A 16,997-nucleotide genomic window follows, 5' to 3' on the forward strand; every position below is an offset into this window, starting at 1 on the left:
TTGAGTAGAGGAGACTTGAAAGATAAGTGAAACAGAACTAAAGTAGTTGGAGATAATAAGAAGAGATACTCCGAGTTGCGATGTTCTAGGTACATCCACAACAGTTCGTTCAACATGCTGTGAATCAAAACAATACCTTCTACAATCACAAATTACTTCCCTTTCCCACATTGCCGCTTTATAATGTAGTCCATGCTCTGCAAAGAAAGGGATGTTAGTAAAATATAAACACTTTAAAATAATGATACAGTTACTTGCGGGAACCTGAGTGACATCAGGGTTTCTGATGTTGTTGCTGTTGTCTCCAGTGTGATAATATCACTCCGAAGTGGTTGTCGTGGTGCAATCGTTCTCCAACCGTAGGCCCAGACACGACATGAAAATGAAAACAAACAAAAACAAAACAAAAAGATGCATTAGTATAAGAAAATAAGAGAAACAAAGGATCATGCAATCAAAATAAATGGTGGATAGTAAACAGAAGCCAAATTAGAAAATCAGTAATACATAATAAAGAAATAGAAGATAGATAGTAGCTGAAAGTGGAAAGAAGAGAAACCCCGTATTGCGATGTATCAGGTACATCCACAACAGTTAACTCAACATGCTGTGAATCAAAACAATACCGTCTACAATCTTCCCTTCCCACATTGCGCATCCCTTTCTTTTGGCCGTCTCGACTCTGACCCTCGCTGGTCAAAGGTTTACGAGTTCGTTTCCACAGGCCACCAGCAAGGTCACGTGTTGTCATCATGATGACGAAACCAAGCCAACGTGGAGGTAAGAAAATGGGTAACTTGCAAGGAACCAGAGCAACTGTTTTGACCAAGATCAACTAACAGCACTACGGATGTAGTTCCGCTCCTTCCAGGATGTTCCTCACCGGGTGTCAACCGAAAAGGTATCATTTCACCCTTGGCCTGCGAAATTGTTGAGGAGGATAATTCTATTTAAAATATTTTGAAAGGTCAAATGAAAATCTCGAATTTATTTTGTAACTTCAATTCGTATTTTTTTTTATTTTCAAAAAGTGAAAAGTTTGTTCTATTTGTAAGGGAAAACTTATGGATTTCAATTGAAACTCAAGAAATATTATAAAAAAGCCTTGAATAGCATTTTCATTAAAAAAAAAAGTTCAAGATGGTATGTCAGAGACATAACCGAAAGACATAGGACCAAACAATTTTAATGAGATTGTTGATTTTTTTGGATTGCTAGTGAAATTTAGAATAAGATTATTTTATTTTGTTTCATAGATTTGTCGGCCAAATTGTCATAAATGTTCCCCCAAGGTGAACCTTCCATGAGGGCACCGGCAACTCCAGGTTGTGGCCACTACTGTCGAAATTGCCATTTTCATGATCAGTATCAAAAACCATGAATTTTGATACCCATATTGCCAAAACTCGTATGGTTCTGTAAAAGGCCCTCCGGGCCCCGGGGGAACCTACTTTGAGAGCACCGGCCACTCCAGTTTTTGGCCACCACTGTCAAAATGGCCATTTTCATGTTCAGTATCAGAAACCTCTAATTTTGAAAACCCATACTGCCACAACTCGTATGGTTCTGTAAATGTCCCCCCGGGCCCCGGGAGAACCTGCTTCGAGTTCTGGCCACCATTGTCGAAATTGCCATTTTCATGTTCAGTATCGAAAACCATGAATTTTGAAACCCATATTGCCCAAGATATTGCCAAAACTCGTATGGTTCTGTAAAAGGCCCTCCGAGCCCCGGGGGAACCTGCTTTGAGATCACCGGCCACTCCAGGTTGTGGCCACCACTGTCGAAATGGCCATTTTTCATGAGAACCGCCGCATTTTTCATTTTCATACAGATAAGTGAGATACGGCTTTGAAAAAGTTCATAAATATCACTTAAGGGGTCATAACTTGAGACAGGGTTGCCAGATCATAAATGTTTTGGTGTCATTGGAAAGGTTAAGTCAAACGATAGGTATAGATCTCACACACACTAGCACACCATTTGTTTTGCTGGGTGGTACAAAATTTAACCTAAATATTTTCCGTGTACGTACACGCAATACATACGCACGTAGATAACTCTATATAACATGATGACATTTGGTGCGATTTCCAACCTCAATTATGAGGACACCCTGGGTGGTGGAAAGTCATGTACAGGAGTTTTAAATTATTGAAAAATTGTGATTTTTGAAAAAAAAAAAACAAAAAATTACAGCAAAAAATTCCAAAAATGATGCAATGTTTTTTTTAATGATGCAATGTTGATGTAAAATTTAATTTGCAATCGATATTTGATGACTCATTTTTGTATGAAGTGCACTGGCATTCTAAGCAAGGTTGTTAATCGATAAAATTATTGTCGATAATATTATCGGCTAACAATATCGATAATACGAATATATTTTTTTAAATGTAGTAACTTTCAAATACTCAAAATTGTTCACAAAATAATGTATGATTTCGAAAGTACTCAAATTTTCATAATTCGCAATATTCGTAGCGAAGTTTTGTATGCTTTATAACTTATAACTCTTTTTAAATACTAAAACTTTCACAAAATACAAAAAAATTCACAAAATACCGTATTTTGTTGAAAATACTGAAATTTTAAAATTTTGCTATATGGGTGTCAAACAAAGCGTTCCTTTAATGTTTTTAGGAAAATGCTAAAATTTTCTCAAAATACCGTGTTTCTTGGAAATACTAATATTTTCACAAAACACCGTATTTTTTCGAAAATATTCAAATTTTCTAAATTTGCAATATGGGTGTCAAACGAAGCGAAATTTTGCATGCTTAATACATACATTAAAATTTTGTATACTTTATTTAAAATTTTGCTTCGTTTGATACCCATATGGAGCCTCAAATATTGCTCTTTTCATTAAAAATAATTTATCAATTTTGAATCAAGAGTTTTTTCTTTATAGGACAAAACAACACTTATTTTGGACATTTTAAAATGCAGGACTTGTATCATTTTGAACATTGAAAACACCGACCAAAGAAATTTCTGCGCAAGCTCAATTCGACGGGAAGGACATATTTTGGGGTCCTGAAAAACACATTCACTTTGATTTTTTAAGTTTGTATGGAAGATTAGTGCGACATACTCACCGCATATAATCATGGAAACTACGAGACAAAAAAATAACACACAAATTATAAATATTCGGTTATTGAATAATTGAGTTTGTGCATGGGACTGTGATATTAAAGAAATAATTATAAAAAAAATGTTTTGTATTTTTAAGTTTATTTTCATGTTTCACGATTTTGTCCATAATATTTCCTTTTTCAGCATTGTATTTTTATATCGTCTTTCACATATTATATTGTGTTGTGTTCTCCTCTTTCCTTCTTTCTTCATTTTCTATGTTCTGTGTTTGTTTTGCCCATCTAGCATCCTGACGGACACTCCTGATGCGGCTCTTTTTTTCTCTCCTGCCTCAATTCACTTCTTTTTGTTTTCTTTTTGCTTCCACCCTTCGGTTCTCGCGCGTCTCGAGCAACAGCAAATTTCTCCTAGATTTCATCAAAGGCAACGATCTTTCGTATCTTCCCCCTTCAATGTGTGTGTGTGTGTGTTTTGTGTTGCAGCATCAAAATTTCGCAACTTTTGGGAGGTTGCTTTCGAGGGCTCCATTTTGCTAGTCCCCTCTCGAAGGAAGAAGAAATGCACCCTTAACGTTTGCCGAAATCTTCTGCCCTGCCAGAGGGGGGAGCGGAGGTGGAGTTTTTCCCCCATCAAAAGAAAAGCAACAACCCAGCCACAAAGGTTTACAATTGTCCTAGTTTTCACCTCCAAAACAGCAAGCAGCAGCCTGATGGTCGTGAACAGTTCGGTACTTTCTTGTTTGCAATGTTTGGTTTTGTATCATTTCTTTTTTTTTTCGATATAAATGTGTGTTTTTTTGAATAATGAGTAATAATAATAATCATAATAATATAGCAATATAACCATTTTATATACCTCCTGTTACTCTTGCTCGACTTTCTCTCTTGTTTTTAATCTGTGTGTGTGTGTTTGCTCCTCCTCACATCGATAATGCCAAAGATTACGTTTGTTTATAATAGATGTAACTGTTTTGGGATTGATTTCGTCGTTTAGTTTTACCATTTTGTATCGAAACGTTACTTCATATGTTTTGCTGTGTAATTGTTGTAGTTTGTTGATTAAATTTTGCTAGCTTCGCGCGATATCTGTAAGTTGCTCTCTGCATTTGATGATTATTTTGTTGTGAGAATCACTCAAAAGTTTTTGCGTTTAGTTTTATTTTTGCCTTTATGCTATAACAAACGTTATAAATTGGCAAAAAAAACGTCTTTTAAAAACATTCAGGTAATTTTCACATAAAATTACTCATTTTGCTTCAATGATAGAATAACACTGACTTTAGCGAGTGGAGTAGAATTGGAACAAACAAAAATGATACGATAGATTTTGTGTCCGTAAATTTCATTGAATTAATGTGGGTGTTCTGTGTTTTGGGACTTCTCCCCCACGGAAGGTAACAAAACCGTCCGTTCTGAAGGGGACTCATTCTGCAGCTGACTACAACATAAAGATAGTTACAAAATGCAAGGCATTTGGTGCCATAAAAAAAAAGAAAAAAGTTAGATTAGTTCCGTTCATCACATTTTCCACGTTCTGTATTTTACTTCTTTTTTTGTCATTTCCTCTGATTCTATGATTCAATTTCATTGGTTTTGCTTGTACGGATAAAGATAAGCATTAAATTTTCGTACTTCAATAATTTCTAATATTTGCCAGCCTGTGATTGCCTCTATTTTTTATCGTGTTTTGTTTTGCTTTTTGTTTACGACTCATATCAAGTCTAATGTAGATTAGATTTAGGCGGGTTTCCAGCTGTCAAAAAATATTTAGCACGAAAAAAAGATTATATATGGAGATTTTCAATGATGAAAAAAATACCCTGGAAAATTTCATAGAAGTTTATTCTGTAGAGTTGTTTAGCATGTCAAAATGAACCAAAAAACGATTTTAGTTAAGTTTATTTTTTTGAATAAATATATTCGCATTAAAATAGTTTTTAAAACGCGTTTTTTGAACCAGTTTGGCATGCTAAATAACCCGACAGAAACAAATCCGGTAAATTTGCCTGGTAAATGGTCAAATTTTCACTTTTCTGAAAATCTCCTTATAAAATCCGATTTTTGCTCGCTCTTCTGTATCCGCTGCTTAATTTTGCAGGGCACTCTCAATTATTATACAAACGAGAGCAAAGAGAGCGCAAGGCAAAGATAAGAGTTCATCTGGACATTCTTGAAAGAGAACAAGATTCCATTCAGAGAGCATTCCTTTTCTAAGCACGCATAAGCTGATTGTTTTCCAAAAGAGAGTACCCAAATAGCGGAAATGGCAGAAATCTCTTTTTATCGGAGTACTCTCCGCTGACAGAACTAAATTTCTGAACAGTTTACGCTCTCTTTCCTGGAGTGCTGCATTAGTTAGCAGCGCTCTCTAAATTTTTTTGAAAGCGAGAAAATGAAAGTAAACAAAGAGATTGAGAGAGAGCCTGCAGAAAAGCGCAGAAACGTCATTTTGTCGGAGAGAAATCAAAGTAAATCTAAATCTTGCAAAACTTTTGAAAAAAGAGAGAGTAACGAAGGCGTTCAAAAACCTCAAAATTTTACAAGTACGAAAATTAGCTAAATAAAATAATTTGAAAAAAGGAACATTTGCAGCACATGTTCTGGTGGCGAGTGTGATGTTACTATTTTTTTTTAAGTTTCGGTACTTTCGATCAAATACTATTCAAGAGGTTGAATGTTATTGATGAAAGTGGGTGTGAAAATCGAAATTGGGGCTGGTTGAAAGCGCACGGCGGCGGGCAACTCATCTGCAGCTACAAAGTTTGTGTGGCTTTTTTTTAGGGATTCACCGGCCGATGAATCGGAAGATCGATCCGAATCGAATCCACGAAGTTTGTTTCAGAATGTAAAGTGTGTGCGACAGGGTAAAACAATCTAATAGTACGTACGCGGCGAAAAAAGCCTAACTACAATATTAACTGTGAAGGGATGAAACCGTTCGCTGCTCGTTTGAACTTCAGGCTTGTACATGTTTTTGATTTGTAATTACTAAACTGATTCTGACTTTCGTTTCAGGGTAAATGCTACAGCTACTACTCTCGAAAGAGTTCCTAGCAGGTTCAAAGGTTCCGAGGGTAAAGCTAGAATGCACCAAAAATTTCTTAAACGATGGAAAAATGAAGAAAATACAAAACATAAAAAAATATAAAAAACAGAAAAATGTGTAATAAAAAAAATCGAATAAAATCATCTGCGTCCCGAGCCCTCAGCCAGGTCCAGTTCGTCCCCTTGCGCCGAGAGAAGATCTCCTGTGGCGGGTCCACCTTAGTTGATGCATTCGGCCTTTTGCTTGTTGACTGCTGCTGCTGCCGCGGCCGCCGCCTGGAAACCCGGTGGCATCGGGATGCTGAACTTGTCGAACCCGTTTCCGCCGGTCGGACCCGCTGCCGGTCCCGCCCCGAATCCGTTGAGGGCCAGGTGGCTCATGTAGGCGCTCTGTTCGCTGTTGAGCCAGTGTGACGCGGAAAAGTTGACCTGTAGAAGAGAGACCCCCGTGCGCGCATGTCGGGCGACGGCCGGAGAGAGAGAGAGAAAGAACACAGAAGAGAGAGGGGTGATAGAGGCGTGTGTGTGGCGGGCGGTCGGACACCGGAAGATTATACGGCGCGTCCTGGACGATGTTGCGTTGATTTGCTGGATGAAGAAGGGGGAGAGAGGGAGATATGGTGTGCCGGAGAGAGGGAGGGGGTGGTACAGATGATGAGGCTGAACTCTGCTCGATAAACAAAGATCCTAATCTACAGACTAACAAATATAAACCGATGAACCGATATAACTTTTTTTTCTATATAAATCCAAACTATCAAAAATTTAGGAAAAAAGAAGATTAATTGAATTATCAGCAAAAAGGAAGTCTAGTCTCTACTTCACAGAACAACATTCTGAACTAGTTTGCACAATCTCTTCTCTGTCTTTGCTCCATATGAGAGAGAAAGAAAAAGAGAGAGGAGAGAAGGTTTGCTCAGGAAGTACGGAAACGTGGTTTTGTCGCAGAGAGAACGGGATTCATAGAGTTATCTAAGCCCGAGCTCATGCACACTAGCACCCCATTTGCGGGTACAAAATTTAACCTAAATTATTTCGTGTACTCAGTAAGCACTTGTTAAAGGCTGATACGGAGCTCGAAACTGCACACAAAAAACGCCCAAGAAACGGACAAGGAAAGGGTCACGGAAAGTTTTTTTTTTGCATTACGCAGCTTTAAAGGAACAGAAGAATTTAGAAAATTCTGAATTGGCTTATAATGCCGAATCTCAAAACGCAGAATCTTAATGTTAAAACGACGGATTTTGTTTCTTGTTCGAAATGAAGTAAACCAGAGGGAAAATCCTAACAACTATCATTTTTTGTCTGTCACGACCAGCAGAAAAAAAAAACATTAAAAAATGTAAAGTTAAGTTTAGAAAATCATAAATTCAGAGTATTTGAAAAATGGGAAATAAAAAAATTAGAATCAGAAATCTAAAATTCAAAAATTAAAATATGCGGAGAAATAAAAAATGACAATAACAAAATTTAAAACTGGGAAAAAAAACTAAATTAAAAAAATCAAAAATAAAAAAAAATTAAAAATATTTAAAATATTTAAAATTAAAGGTTCAGAAATTAAACATTAAAATATTTTAAAAGGCCACAATTGAAAAACTCTAAGAAATTATAAAAAATAAACAGAAATTAAATAAAATCAACGATCTAGAAAGAAGTATTTTTTAAATTAAATATGACTCCAAAATGTCTGATTTTCTGGCGGCAAAAATTTCAAAATTTGAGAGTCCATGAATCTAAGATTTAAGTATTTAAGTATTCAAGAATTTAAGAATTTAAGAATTTAAGAATTTAAGAATTTAAGAATTTAAGAATTTAAGAATTTAAGAATTCAAGAATTTAAGAATTTAAGAATTTAAGAATTTAAGAATTTAAGAATTTAAGAATTTAAGAATTTAAGAATTTAAGAATTTAAGAATTTAAGAATTTAAGAATTTAAGAATTTAAGAATTTAAGAATTTAAGAATTTAAGAATTTAAGAATTTAAGAATTTAAGAATTTAAGAATTTAAGAATTTAAGAATTTAAGAATTTAAGAATTTAAGAATTTAAGAATTTAAGAATTTAAGAATTTAAGAATTTAAGAATTTAAGAATTTAAGAATTTAAGAATTTAAGAATTTAAGAATTTAAGAATTTAAGAATTTAAGAATTTAAGAATTTAAGAATTTAAGAATTTAAGAATTTAAGGATTTAAGAATTTAAGAATTTAAGAATTTAAGAATTTAAGAATTTAAGAATTTAAGAATTTAAGAATTTAAGAATTTAAGAATTTAAGAATTTAAGAATTTAAGAATTTAAGAATTTAAGAATTTAAGAATTTAAGAATTTAAGAATTTAAGAATTTAAGAATTTAAGAATTTAAGAATTTAAGAATTTAAGAATTTAAGAATTTAAGAATTTAAGAATTTAAGAATTTAAGAATTTAAGAATTTAAGAATTTAAGAATTCAAGAATTTAAGAATTTAAGAATTTAAGAATTTAAGAATTTAAGAATTTAAGAATTTAAGAATTTAAGAATTTAAGAATTTAAGAATTTAAGAATTTAAGAATTTAAGAATTTAAGAATTTAAGAATTTAAGGATTTAAGAATTTAAGAATTTAAGAATTTAAGAATTTAAGAATTTAAGAATTTAAGAATTTAAGAATTTAAGAATTTAAGAATTTAAGAATTTAAGAATTTAAGAATTTAAGAATTTAAGAATTTAAGAATTTAAGAATTTAAGAATTTAAGAATTTAAGAATTTAAGAATTTAAGAATTTAAGAATTTAAGAATTTAAGAATTTAAGAATTTAAGAATTTAAGAATTTAAGAATTTAAGAATTTAAGAATTTAAGAAAAATTTAAGAATATTTAAGAATTTAAGAACTTTGAGGATTTGAAGAATTTAAGAAATTTTGATGTTTTTAAGAGATTGAGTTTTTTAAATTAGGGTTTTTATTATTTTTTTTCCTAAATTTTGGAAAACTTCTATTTAAAAATGGTGTTTCTTTATATTATTTGTTACTTTGGAACAGTCAAAAACACTTTATAAAAGCTGTGATTCATGATCAAAGTGCTGATAGGCCGATAATAGAAATAGGCTGACAAATTGTATATTTCCCCTAATGTCACTAGTTACTTGCCAGATTTTTCCAAGAAATTGTAGAAACGTACCTAAACAACTGAGATATTTTTTCTTCCTATTAGAAGAATAAACAAATAGGTGAGGAGAGTTTGGAACTTAAAAATAATTGCCCATCTTTTTAAGAAGATCACCGAGTGTGATGTTAACTTCTTATCAGAAGCATAGCCTAGTGCAGCCAGAACATAGAAAAAATAACAAAGCACACAGATCTCGGATAGTTCAGCGCGTTTTTCGTGCGCAAAAAAATAGCCACGTGCCACTCCAAAATTATTCAGTAAATATAAATTTTAATTTATTCCATCATTCTTCGAATGCTTCCTAAGTAGCTTGGTTTTTTTTGTTCAGATAAACGTTTCATGTTTTTTTTTCAATGTTTGGTTCATTCCCCTAAAAAATTCTGCCAACAAAATATGCCTTCTATCTCGCGCGCGTGCCAGCGTGGGTGTGGTCGTGAAATAAATAGTTTACAAACGTGGTTGTGGGTTATAGTGAGCGCATGTGTGAGTTCGTGTGTGTGGTATTTAGGACGACAACATCCGATAGCTCAACTTGGTGAGATAATCGTTCATATTGTGGGCTTGCTGTTGTTGTTGCTGGAGTTGATTTTGGTGGAGGTGAAGGTGCTGCTGTTGCTGTTGTTGTTGCTGCTGCTGCTGTTGCAGCTGGTGAAGGAAAAAGTCGTCATATTTTACCTGTGCTTGCGGATTGCCCGGCTGCTGTTGCTGCTGCAGGTTGATGCCGTGATGTCCAAATCCTGGTGGGAGAGGAACGTTGTTTCCAGGTTAGTGACCAGTTAGTGAGGGGTTACGAAGATGACTGTACCTTGTCCGGGTTGCTGCATGTTCTGCTGCTGTGCTGAGAGGAAGAGATCTCCGGGTTGCTGCGGTGGTGGCTGCGGCTGCTGCTGGTTGGGACCGTTCATGAAGGAAAATTGACGAAACGAGACGATAGCTGGATCGAACGAGGTCCAGTCGGGGAAGTTGTTGCCGTAGCCTGGGAATGTAACAACATGAATTTGTACTAGGTGATTTACAAGGGTCATGGACATGGTCTTACCGGCTTTGTTGTGTCCGTTCTGCGGCTGGGACTGGCCCAAATGAGTCTGCTCATTCGGGAATCCCATAAATTGCTGCTGTTGCTGCTGCTGCAACTGCTGGCCCCAGTTAGCCTGCCCGGGCTGTTGCTGCTGCTGCTGCTGTGCATTGTTTGCTAGGTTCATGAAGGGTAGGATTTTGCTGCCTGAAACTGAGAGTTTTACGAGCCATTAGTCTCCAGTAACTCCAAAGAACCTGCCAAAAATCTCACCTTGCGCCCTCGGGACGCCAAATCCGAACGCGTTCATGTGGTTGAAGCCCGGCGGCGGCATCCGAGTCCGCTGGACATTCTCCAGCAGTTTGTGGTTGTGGTTGGCCGCGGCCGCTGCTGCTGCTGCAGCCGCTGCCGCTGCCGCCGCCGGGGACGCGTTCTGTGGGTTGATCTGCTGCTGGTTGATCTCGTCGTTGATCAGCTCGGCCAGGGCCTTCTGTGTCTCGAAGAACGGATCGAAGCCTGCGGTGCGGGGAAAGAAAATAAACGTTATCAGAAAACCAAGCAATCTAATTTCACCAAAGCTGTCATTTCTTGTAAGATTCGCTTCAAGCCGCCAGCATGAATTCGTTCAAACGAGCCAAGACCACGGAATCCGGCGACATGATCTACACGGAATACAAGGGGAAAAAATACGCCGTTCCAAGATCTGAGTATAAGAAGCCCCTTCCAGTAAGTTGATGTCCCTATTTCCAACTTCAAACTTCAATTTCTTCTCACTCTTTCGCCAGACCATTCCGGGACAACCTTCACTGGCCACCACATCGAGCAACCTCACCGGCGATTCCCAACCCATTTCGAGCACCAGCTCGGCAAACCCCATACCAACGACGGACTCCTTCTCCCTCGATGCCCTCACCGAGAGTCGACAAACGCTGCAGCCCGGACCGACTTCCTCCTCCACTCGAACCATCACTTCGAGCAAGGGCGAACCGCCGGCCGCAATCGCCGACTCACTGCTCCAACTCAAGTCGAGCGTGGTCGACCTGATCGACAAGACCATCTCGGACATCGAGACGAAGCAGCAGCAGCAGCAGCAGGAGAAGGAGCAGCCGGCCGCCGCCGCTTTTCTGCACCCGGGCGGGGACAGCAATGGCGCCAAGGTGGCGTTGCATCGGATGCAAAATTTGCAAGTTTTAAAGACGGAATCGTTTGCGCAGAGCAAGCGCGACGTGCGCAAGAAGCTGTACCGGGAGATTGAGACCATCCTGGTGCGGCTGAAGGATATGGACTTTTTGGAGTAGGAGTTTTGCGCGGTGGCTGTGTTTATATTTTGTAACGAACTCATTAAACTGGTTTACATTGTTTCGCTGACTTTTCTTTGCACAACACAGAATTATTGGTAAAATATTGATTGCTACCAGGGTTGGTAACTTAAAAAAACTTCATGGTAGCAATTCTCGAAAGAATCTGGTATTGGACCTGGACAATTCAGTCTCAATTCAGTTTGGTAGCAAATTTGTTTTCAAGTTTCAAGCTTTGGTAGCGATCCAGAAACGGGTAGCAATTACGGTGATGGTAGCAGACCAAATAGTTACAATCTATGGTAGCGGACCGTATTAATCACTCTAAAAGAACCATGGAGCATGCCTGATTAACAGCTACTGGCTGAATATTGGTAGCAAATTCGATAAAAATAACTTGTTATGGTTTTGGTAGCGAACTAAGATAAGTAGATCTTAATATTTATTAAAGCTTTGATTGATATGACCGTTGGATTGCTACTATTGCTACGATAGTTCAATGGAGCAAGCCACATGATATCCGCGCATCAGCCACATTGAGATAATTAATAAAATTTGGTAGCAAAACTAGATTTTTATTTGAATTTGAATTAATTTAGGAAAAAGTCTACATTCCGCTAGAACAGGAAAAAGAAAAACATTGTTGGTAGCAAACAGGGAAAGGCACCTCGTTAAACGCAGCAATCCGGTTTCGAATGATCCGAACCGATTTACCCACATTAAGATGTTTGAGAGGATTGGTAGCAAAGTGTAATTTTCATTTAGATTTTAGTTGGTAGCAACAATTTGTTGACTCTTTCAATTGAGAAATTGTCAATTTGAAGTCAGGTCGTAATTGAATATTTAGTTTTTTTTTGACATTTTTTAGCAACCAAATGGTAGCAAATTAAAATAAAATTGGTGTTTAAATTGGTAGCGAAATAAAACATGTTATTTTGCAATGGTTCTCTCGTGCTTTTGGAAAACTATCCTGAAAATTGTTTCAACAATCAATGGTAGAGCATTGGGATCGGTTGGTAGCAGCCTGCTCCGATGGAGCTTGGTAGCGGACGATTTTTGAATATCAATTTGTTTAAAGTTTCGGGTAATTGAAGCAAGTGGTGAATAAAACTTGGTAGCGAGCTGATATAATAGTTCGAAGAACTATAACAGGGGATTTCTGATGGAAGTTTGTACGAAAATCATATTCCCATTTAAGCTACTCACCCAAATCGTCGTCTACGACTGGATTCGGCTGCTGCGGATACTGCTGCTGTTGCTGTTGTTGCTGCTGCTGCTGTGGACTAGCCCCGTTCAACAGGATACTATGAGCATTCAGCTGGCCGTTGAGCATGCGCTGCTTCTGCAGCTGTGGCCCTAGCAAACCTGCGACGACAAAGTTAGATCACATCGAATTGAATGCCGTAAATCGGACCTTTACGGTACCTGTTGTCTTCAACTTACCATTGGTGTGTTGTTCTAGGAAGTGGGAGTTTAACCGGCTGTTTTCGAGCAGATTGGCGATGTTGCTCATCGGATCCGCTGCCCCGAGCGCCGAGTGTCCGTTGTGCTGCAGGAAAGGTGGCTGCGGGCCGGCCCCGGCCGGTGGTTGGCTTTGCTGCTGCTGCTGCGCGGCCTGTTGTTGGCTTTTGTGAAAGTCGAAGAACTTGGACATGTTGCCGGCGTAGATGTGGCTCATGTCGGTGTGTTGTTGCTGCTGCTGCTGTTGCTGTAAACGTTGGTGAGCTTGCTGCTGTTGTTGGCTCAGTAACCTGCTGTTTAGCTCGTTCGTGTTGTGAAAGTAGTCGGAGTATTCTCCGTTAAAGCCATTGAATTGGGTCGAGCTCAGTCCGGTGTTGATGAGGTTTCGCTTCTGCAGTTCCTGCATGCGCATCAGTTCCTCGTGATGTTCAACGTCCAGTTTGGAGCGCATAACGTACTTGCTGAATGCGGCCTCCCAGTCGTCGGTATTGCCGGTGCCCAGACCTGCGAGGCCATCGACGCCACCGTTGCTGGCGTTGCCCAGACCGAGCCCGTTCAGCTGTTGCTGCAGGTGTACGTTGTTGAGCAGGTGATGCTGTTGCTGTTGTTGTTGTTGCTGATGCTGCTGTTGCTGAAGATTGCCCAGGTTTTTGAGGATCTCCTTTGTGTGCTGCTCGTTGGTATCGTTGGTACCGCTGAGGAGATCCGGCAGCTGAGAGGACGTCAGTCCACTCGACTGGATTCCATCCAGATTGGTGCTGGGCGCCTGGTCCAGCTTGTTGGCGGCGGCGGCGGTGAAACTGTACGGATCGAACGTGCTGTGCGAGAAGAAGCTGCTGTTGTCATCGAAGAAACCCAGCTTGGAGAACCGCGACGTGGCGTTGTCGAGCACGCTGTTGATCTTGGCCATGCCGTTGAGCGGTTGCTGTTGTTTGCTTCCCGTGGACATCGGAGCGGTCGTAGTGGTCATGTTGGAGCCATCCTGGCCAAACAGGGACGCGGACGACGGTATCACGTGCTCGGAACTAGCCTGCTGTTTGTCGTCCGATGCAAGGGAGGAGAGAATGCTGCTACTACTGCTACTAATACCATTGGTGATGGCGGGGCTGCTACTGCTGGGGACATTCGTCATGGCTGCGACTGCGGCGGTGGAATCGACAGGTGGCACCTCCTCGGCCGATGGTGGGCTGATGCTGCTACTGGTACTAGTGGTAGGCGCCGTTGTGGTGCTACCAGTCGTTATCACATTGTTCACAGCACCGGCTCCGGTCATCGGGTCGGGGAATGCACTGGGCGAGCTCTTACCACTGGGCGTTTCGCTCAGCGTGCTGCCACTGTCTCCGCCGGCGTGCGACGAGCCACTGCTGCTCAGCGAGGGTGTGTCCGTTTTGCCATCGTTGTCCGACGAAAGCGCATCGTTGTCCAGATCCTCAAAGTCCAGCTCGTCATCGTCGTCGTCGTCCAGCAGATCGTTCAGGTGCACCGATTTAACCCCGTTGCCGTTCAACCCGTTGATCAGCAGTGCCTTCTTGCTCGGGACCTCCTTCTCAGCGTCACCGTTCGTTAGCGCAGGTTCCGTTCCGGCCACTGCAGCTGCGGCACTTGCAGCGTTCGTTGCGGCACTAGCCCCGGCCACAATGGCCGCCACCGAAGTCTTACCGTTCACCAGTGAACTCGGCACCGTTGCCGCGACACTCGACGCCGAACCCGACGACGTCGTCCTGCTACCCGCCGCTGACGCCCCCGCAATTGTACTATCCTTGCCATGCCGGTTGGAATTCTGCTTGCCGCCGCCGTCTTTGCCAAGTCGGTCCCCACCGCGGTCCGCTCCGTCCCGGCCATTGTTCCGGTGTTTCCGACCACCCTTAGACCGGGATTTTTCGTGCTTCCGCGTGCTACCATTCTCCTTGTTGCTGCCTCCTGTGGGACGAAAAGAAGCAAGATCTCACCGTTAGTATCGTCTTCTTCAAGGTTATCGGCGCGCGTGGATATTTGGCTTCGGGGATTAGTTTTCGGCAGTGTTAGTTGGTTTAGTAGCGCAGGTGGCCAATCTTGAGTTTGCTGAAAACACTGGTTACTGTGAAGAAGCAGCTCCGTCACCGAAGAGTAAGGAAAAAACACACAACAGTAACAAAAACAAACAAAAAACGAAACGCACAGTCACACAAAGAACGCAGACGCGCAATCACACACACATACAGAGGCAGTCATTCAATTTTAAACATACTGTAAATCAAAAAATATATAAAAATTATAAAAAAGTAAGTTGATTTATATAAAGTCACTTTGCCGATGTTTTGACGAGCACTTGTTCCAATGGAGGCGGCAGTACCGTACTAAAAAGTCTAACTGAAACACACCAGACTATGAAATATGTAATTAGGCTTAAGGGAAGAATACCTGTACACAGTGAACTGAAGCCAGCCTTCAAAAAATCTCTTGTTTTGATTAATTCTCTAGTGAAGTGAAACTGTAAGAGACCATTTCTTTGACCAAAGATACTGAGAAAGAATTCTATCATTTCGCGATTCTTGCTGATAATTATCATAGATTGAGTATTCAAGCTATTTGATCGGCATTTATTGAGTGATTTCTGGTCTTTGTCTTTACACCATCCACTTTGCGAAATATTGGATTGACACCGTAAATAGTTCTTTGTTAAATGTTCTAGGAATGAGACTAAAGTTAAACAGAAAGCAGATTAGGCTTCTTAAAATAATACTTAAACCATGAAAATCCATATTTTCTAAGGCCAATGTAAATTCTATTTCAGATGTAATTTCACCAGGCAAATCAGAAGAGTCTCAAGCCCAACTTTCTACATCTGTACCCAGGCAGACGGTAATAACAAAATTCATGCCATTTCAATTACAAATACTGTTAAAAAAAAAAAAAACAAAAAGCGTTATGGAATCCTTATGAAAAAAATAAAGTTTGCATAAGAGTTTAATAACAGTTTATGTTATCATAACAAAATTTATTATTTGTCTGATATTGGTTGAATGCCAAAACAACTTTGGAATAACGTTTTTTGTTATGGAAGAATTCCTCCATATATAAATAGTTGTTAAAATATCAAAAAATCCTAACAAAGATTTGTTCGACGAATAACTTAAAATGTTATTAGTCTATTATTACAATAACAATCCAATAACAAAAAAATCATAGCGACGAATAACAAGTCGACGGTAACATTTCAAAAGGCATCATGTACATTTTGGCACTTTCTGAGTTATTGCATATTCTGAAAGTACTCCTAATAAGCTACCTCTCAACCAAAAATGAGCAAAAGTTACTTCAGTAAAGTCTGTTTAATCATGATTTTAAATAAAGTAACATAAACAAAATCTCTGCCATCCGCAGTCCCTGTTTATATAGCCCTGTCAACCTGTCAAACAAAAGACTACATGAACCTCATGACGAAAAAAAGCAACATGAACAAAGCACCATGTACATTCGGCGAAGAAAAACGAATCATAACAAAGCGTCCCCCTTAATGACAGCAGGGTGATATAGACGTTGGTGATTTCAAAAGAAGTTATGTTTGTTTTTCTCAAATAAAATTACGGAAATAATGTTTTATTGAATTTGGATGATCAAGTATCAATAAAAGCAACGTTTTTCATCGTTTGTTATCATTAGAACATCTTATTTTGCTTTTATATTAAAATGGGAATTGAAAACGGATGCTCAACATTCAAATGCGTTTTTCTCAAAACGCATGGTTTGTACATGATGCTTTTTGAAATGTTGGCGTCGAAGTCATGTTATAAATAACAAAAAATGTTATTTTCCTAGTATTTTCATATATCAAAAAATGGTATTCCCAAGTTATTTCCGTCTGCTCGGGTAAGCAGGGTTACCGGGTCAAAATTAGAAAAAATCAAACAAACAATCGATTTAAGATCTGGCAGACGAAAAACTAAGAATGTAG

At 39.0% G+C, this 16,997-nt stretch overlaps 2 protein-coding genes and 1 long non-coding RNA gene across 6 annotated transcripts in view; 1 reads left to right on the top strand and 2 right to left on the bottom strand.

Annotated features, from left to right (window-relative positions):
- LOC120420227 (uncharacterized) lies at window positions 1–924 on the bottom strand. The gene is made up of 2 exons (XR_005605830.2): window positions 255–924; window positions 1–197 (listed from the first exon to the last, which is right to left on the bottom strand). It is a non-coding gene; the product is annotated as an uncharacterized LOC120420227 (long non-coding RNA).
- A 2,297-nt stretch (window positions 925–3,221) lies between these two features.
- Window positions 3,222–16,997, bottom strand: part of LOC120420360 (putative mediator of RNA polymerase II transcription subunit 26) — a 48,692-nt gene continuing 34,916 nt past the window's right edge. For all 4 annotated transcript variants that reach the window (XM_039583377.2, XM_039583370.2, XM_039583364.2 and 1 more), the window contains exons 6-12: window positions 13,046–14,983; window positions 12,809–12,967; window positions 10,578–10,820; window positions 10,329–10,517; window positions 10,095–10,265; window positions 9,965–10,026; window positions 3,222–6,575 (exon numbers count right to left, since the gene is read on the bottom strand). In XM_039583377.2, the coding sequence (XP_039439311.1) occupies window positions 6,366–6,575; window positions 9,965–10,026; window positions 10,095–10,265; window positions 10,329–10,517; window positions 10,578–10,820; window positions 12,809–12,967; window positions 13,046–14,983 (2,972 nt within the window). In that variant the 3' untranslated portion in view covers window positions 3,222–6,365. The remainder of the gene's footprint in view (window positions 6,576–9,964; window positions 10,027–10,094; window positions 10,266–10,328; window positions 10,518–10,577; window positions 10,821–12,808; window positions 12,968–13,045; window positions 14,984–16,997) is intronic.
- Window positions 10,833–11,663, top strand: LOC120420378 (uncharacterized). The gene is made up of 2 exons (XM_039583393.2): window positions 10,833–11,030; window positions 11,090–11,663. Exons 1-2 carry the CDS (start codon window positions 10,920–10,922, stop codon window positions 11,600–11,602), a joined length of 624 nt encoding a protein of 207 aa, XP_039439327.1. The 5' UTR covers window positions 10,833–10,919; the 3' UTR covers window positions 11,603–11,663.

Source organism: Culex pipiens, chromosome 2 (genome assembly GCF_016801865.2).
Source record: "Culex pipiens pallens isolate TS chromosome 2, TS_CPP_V2, whole genome shotgun sequence".
NCBI lineage: Eukaryota > Metazoa > Arthropoda > Insecta > Diptera > Culicidae > Culex > Culex pipiens.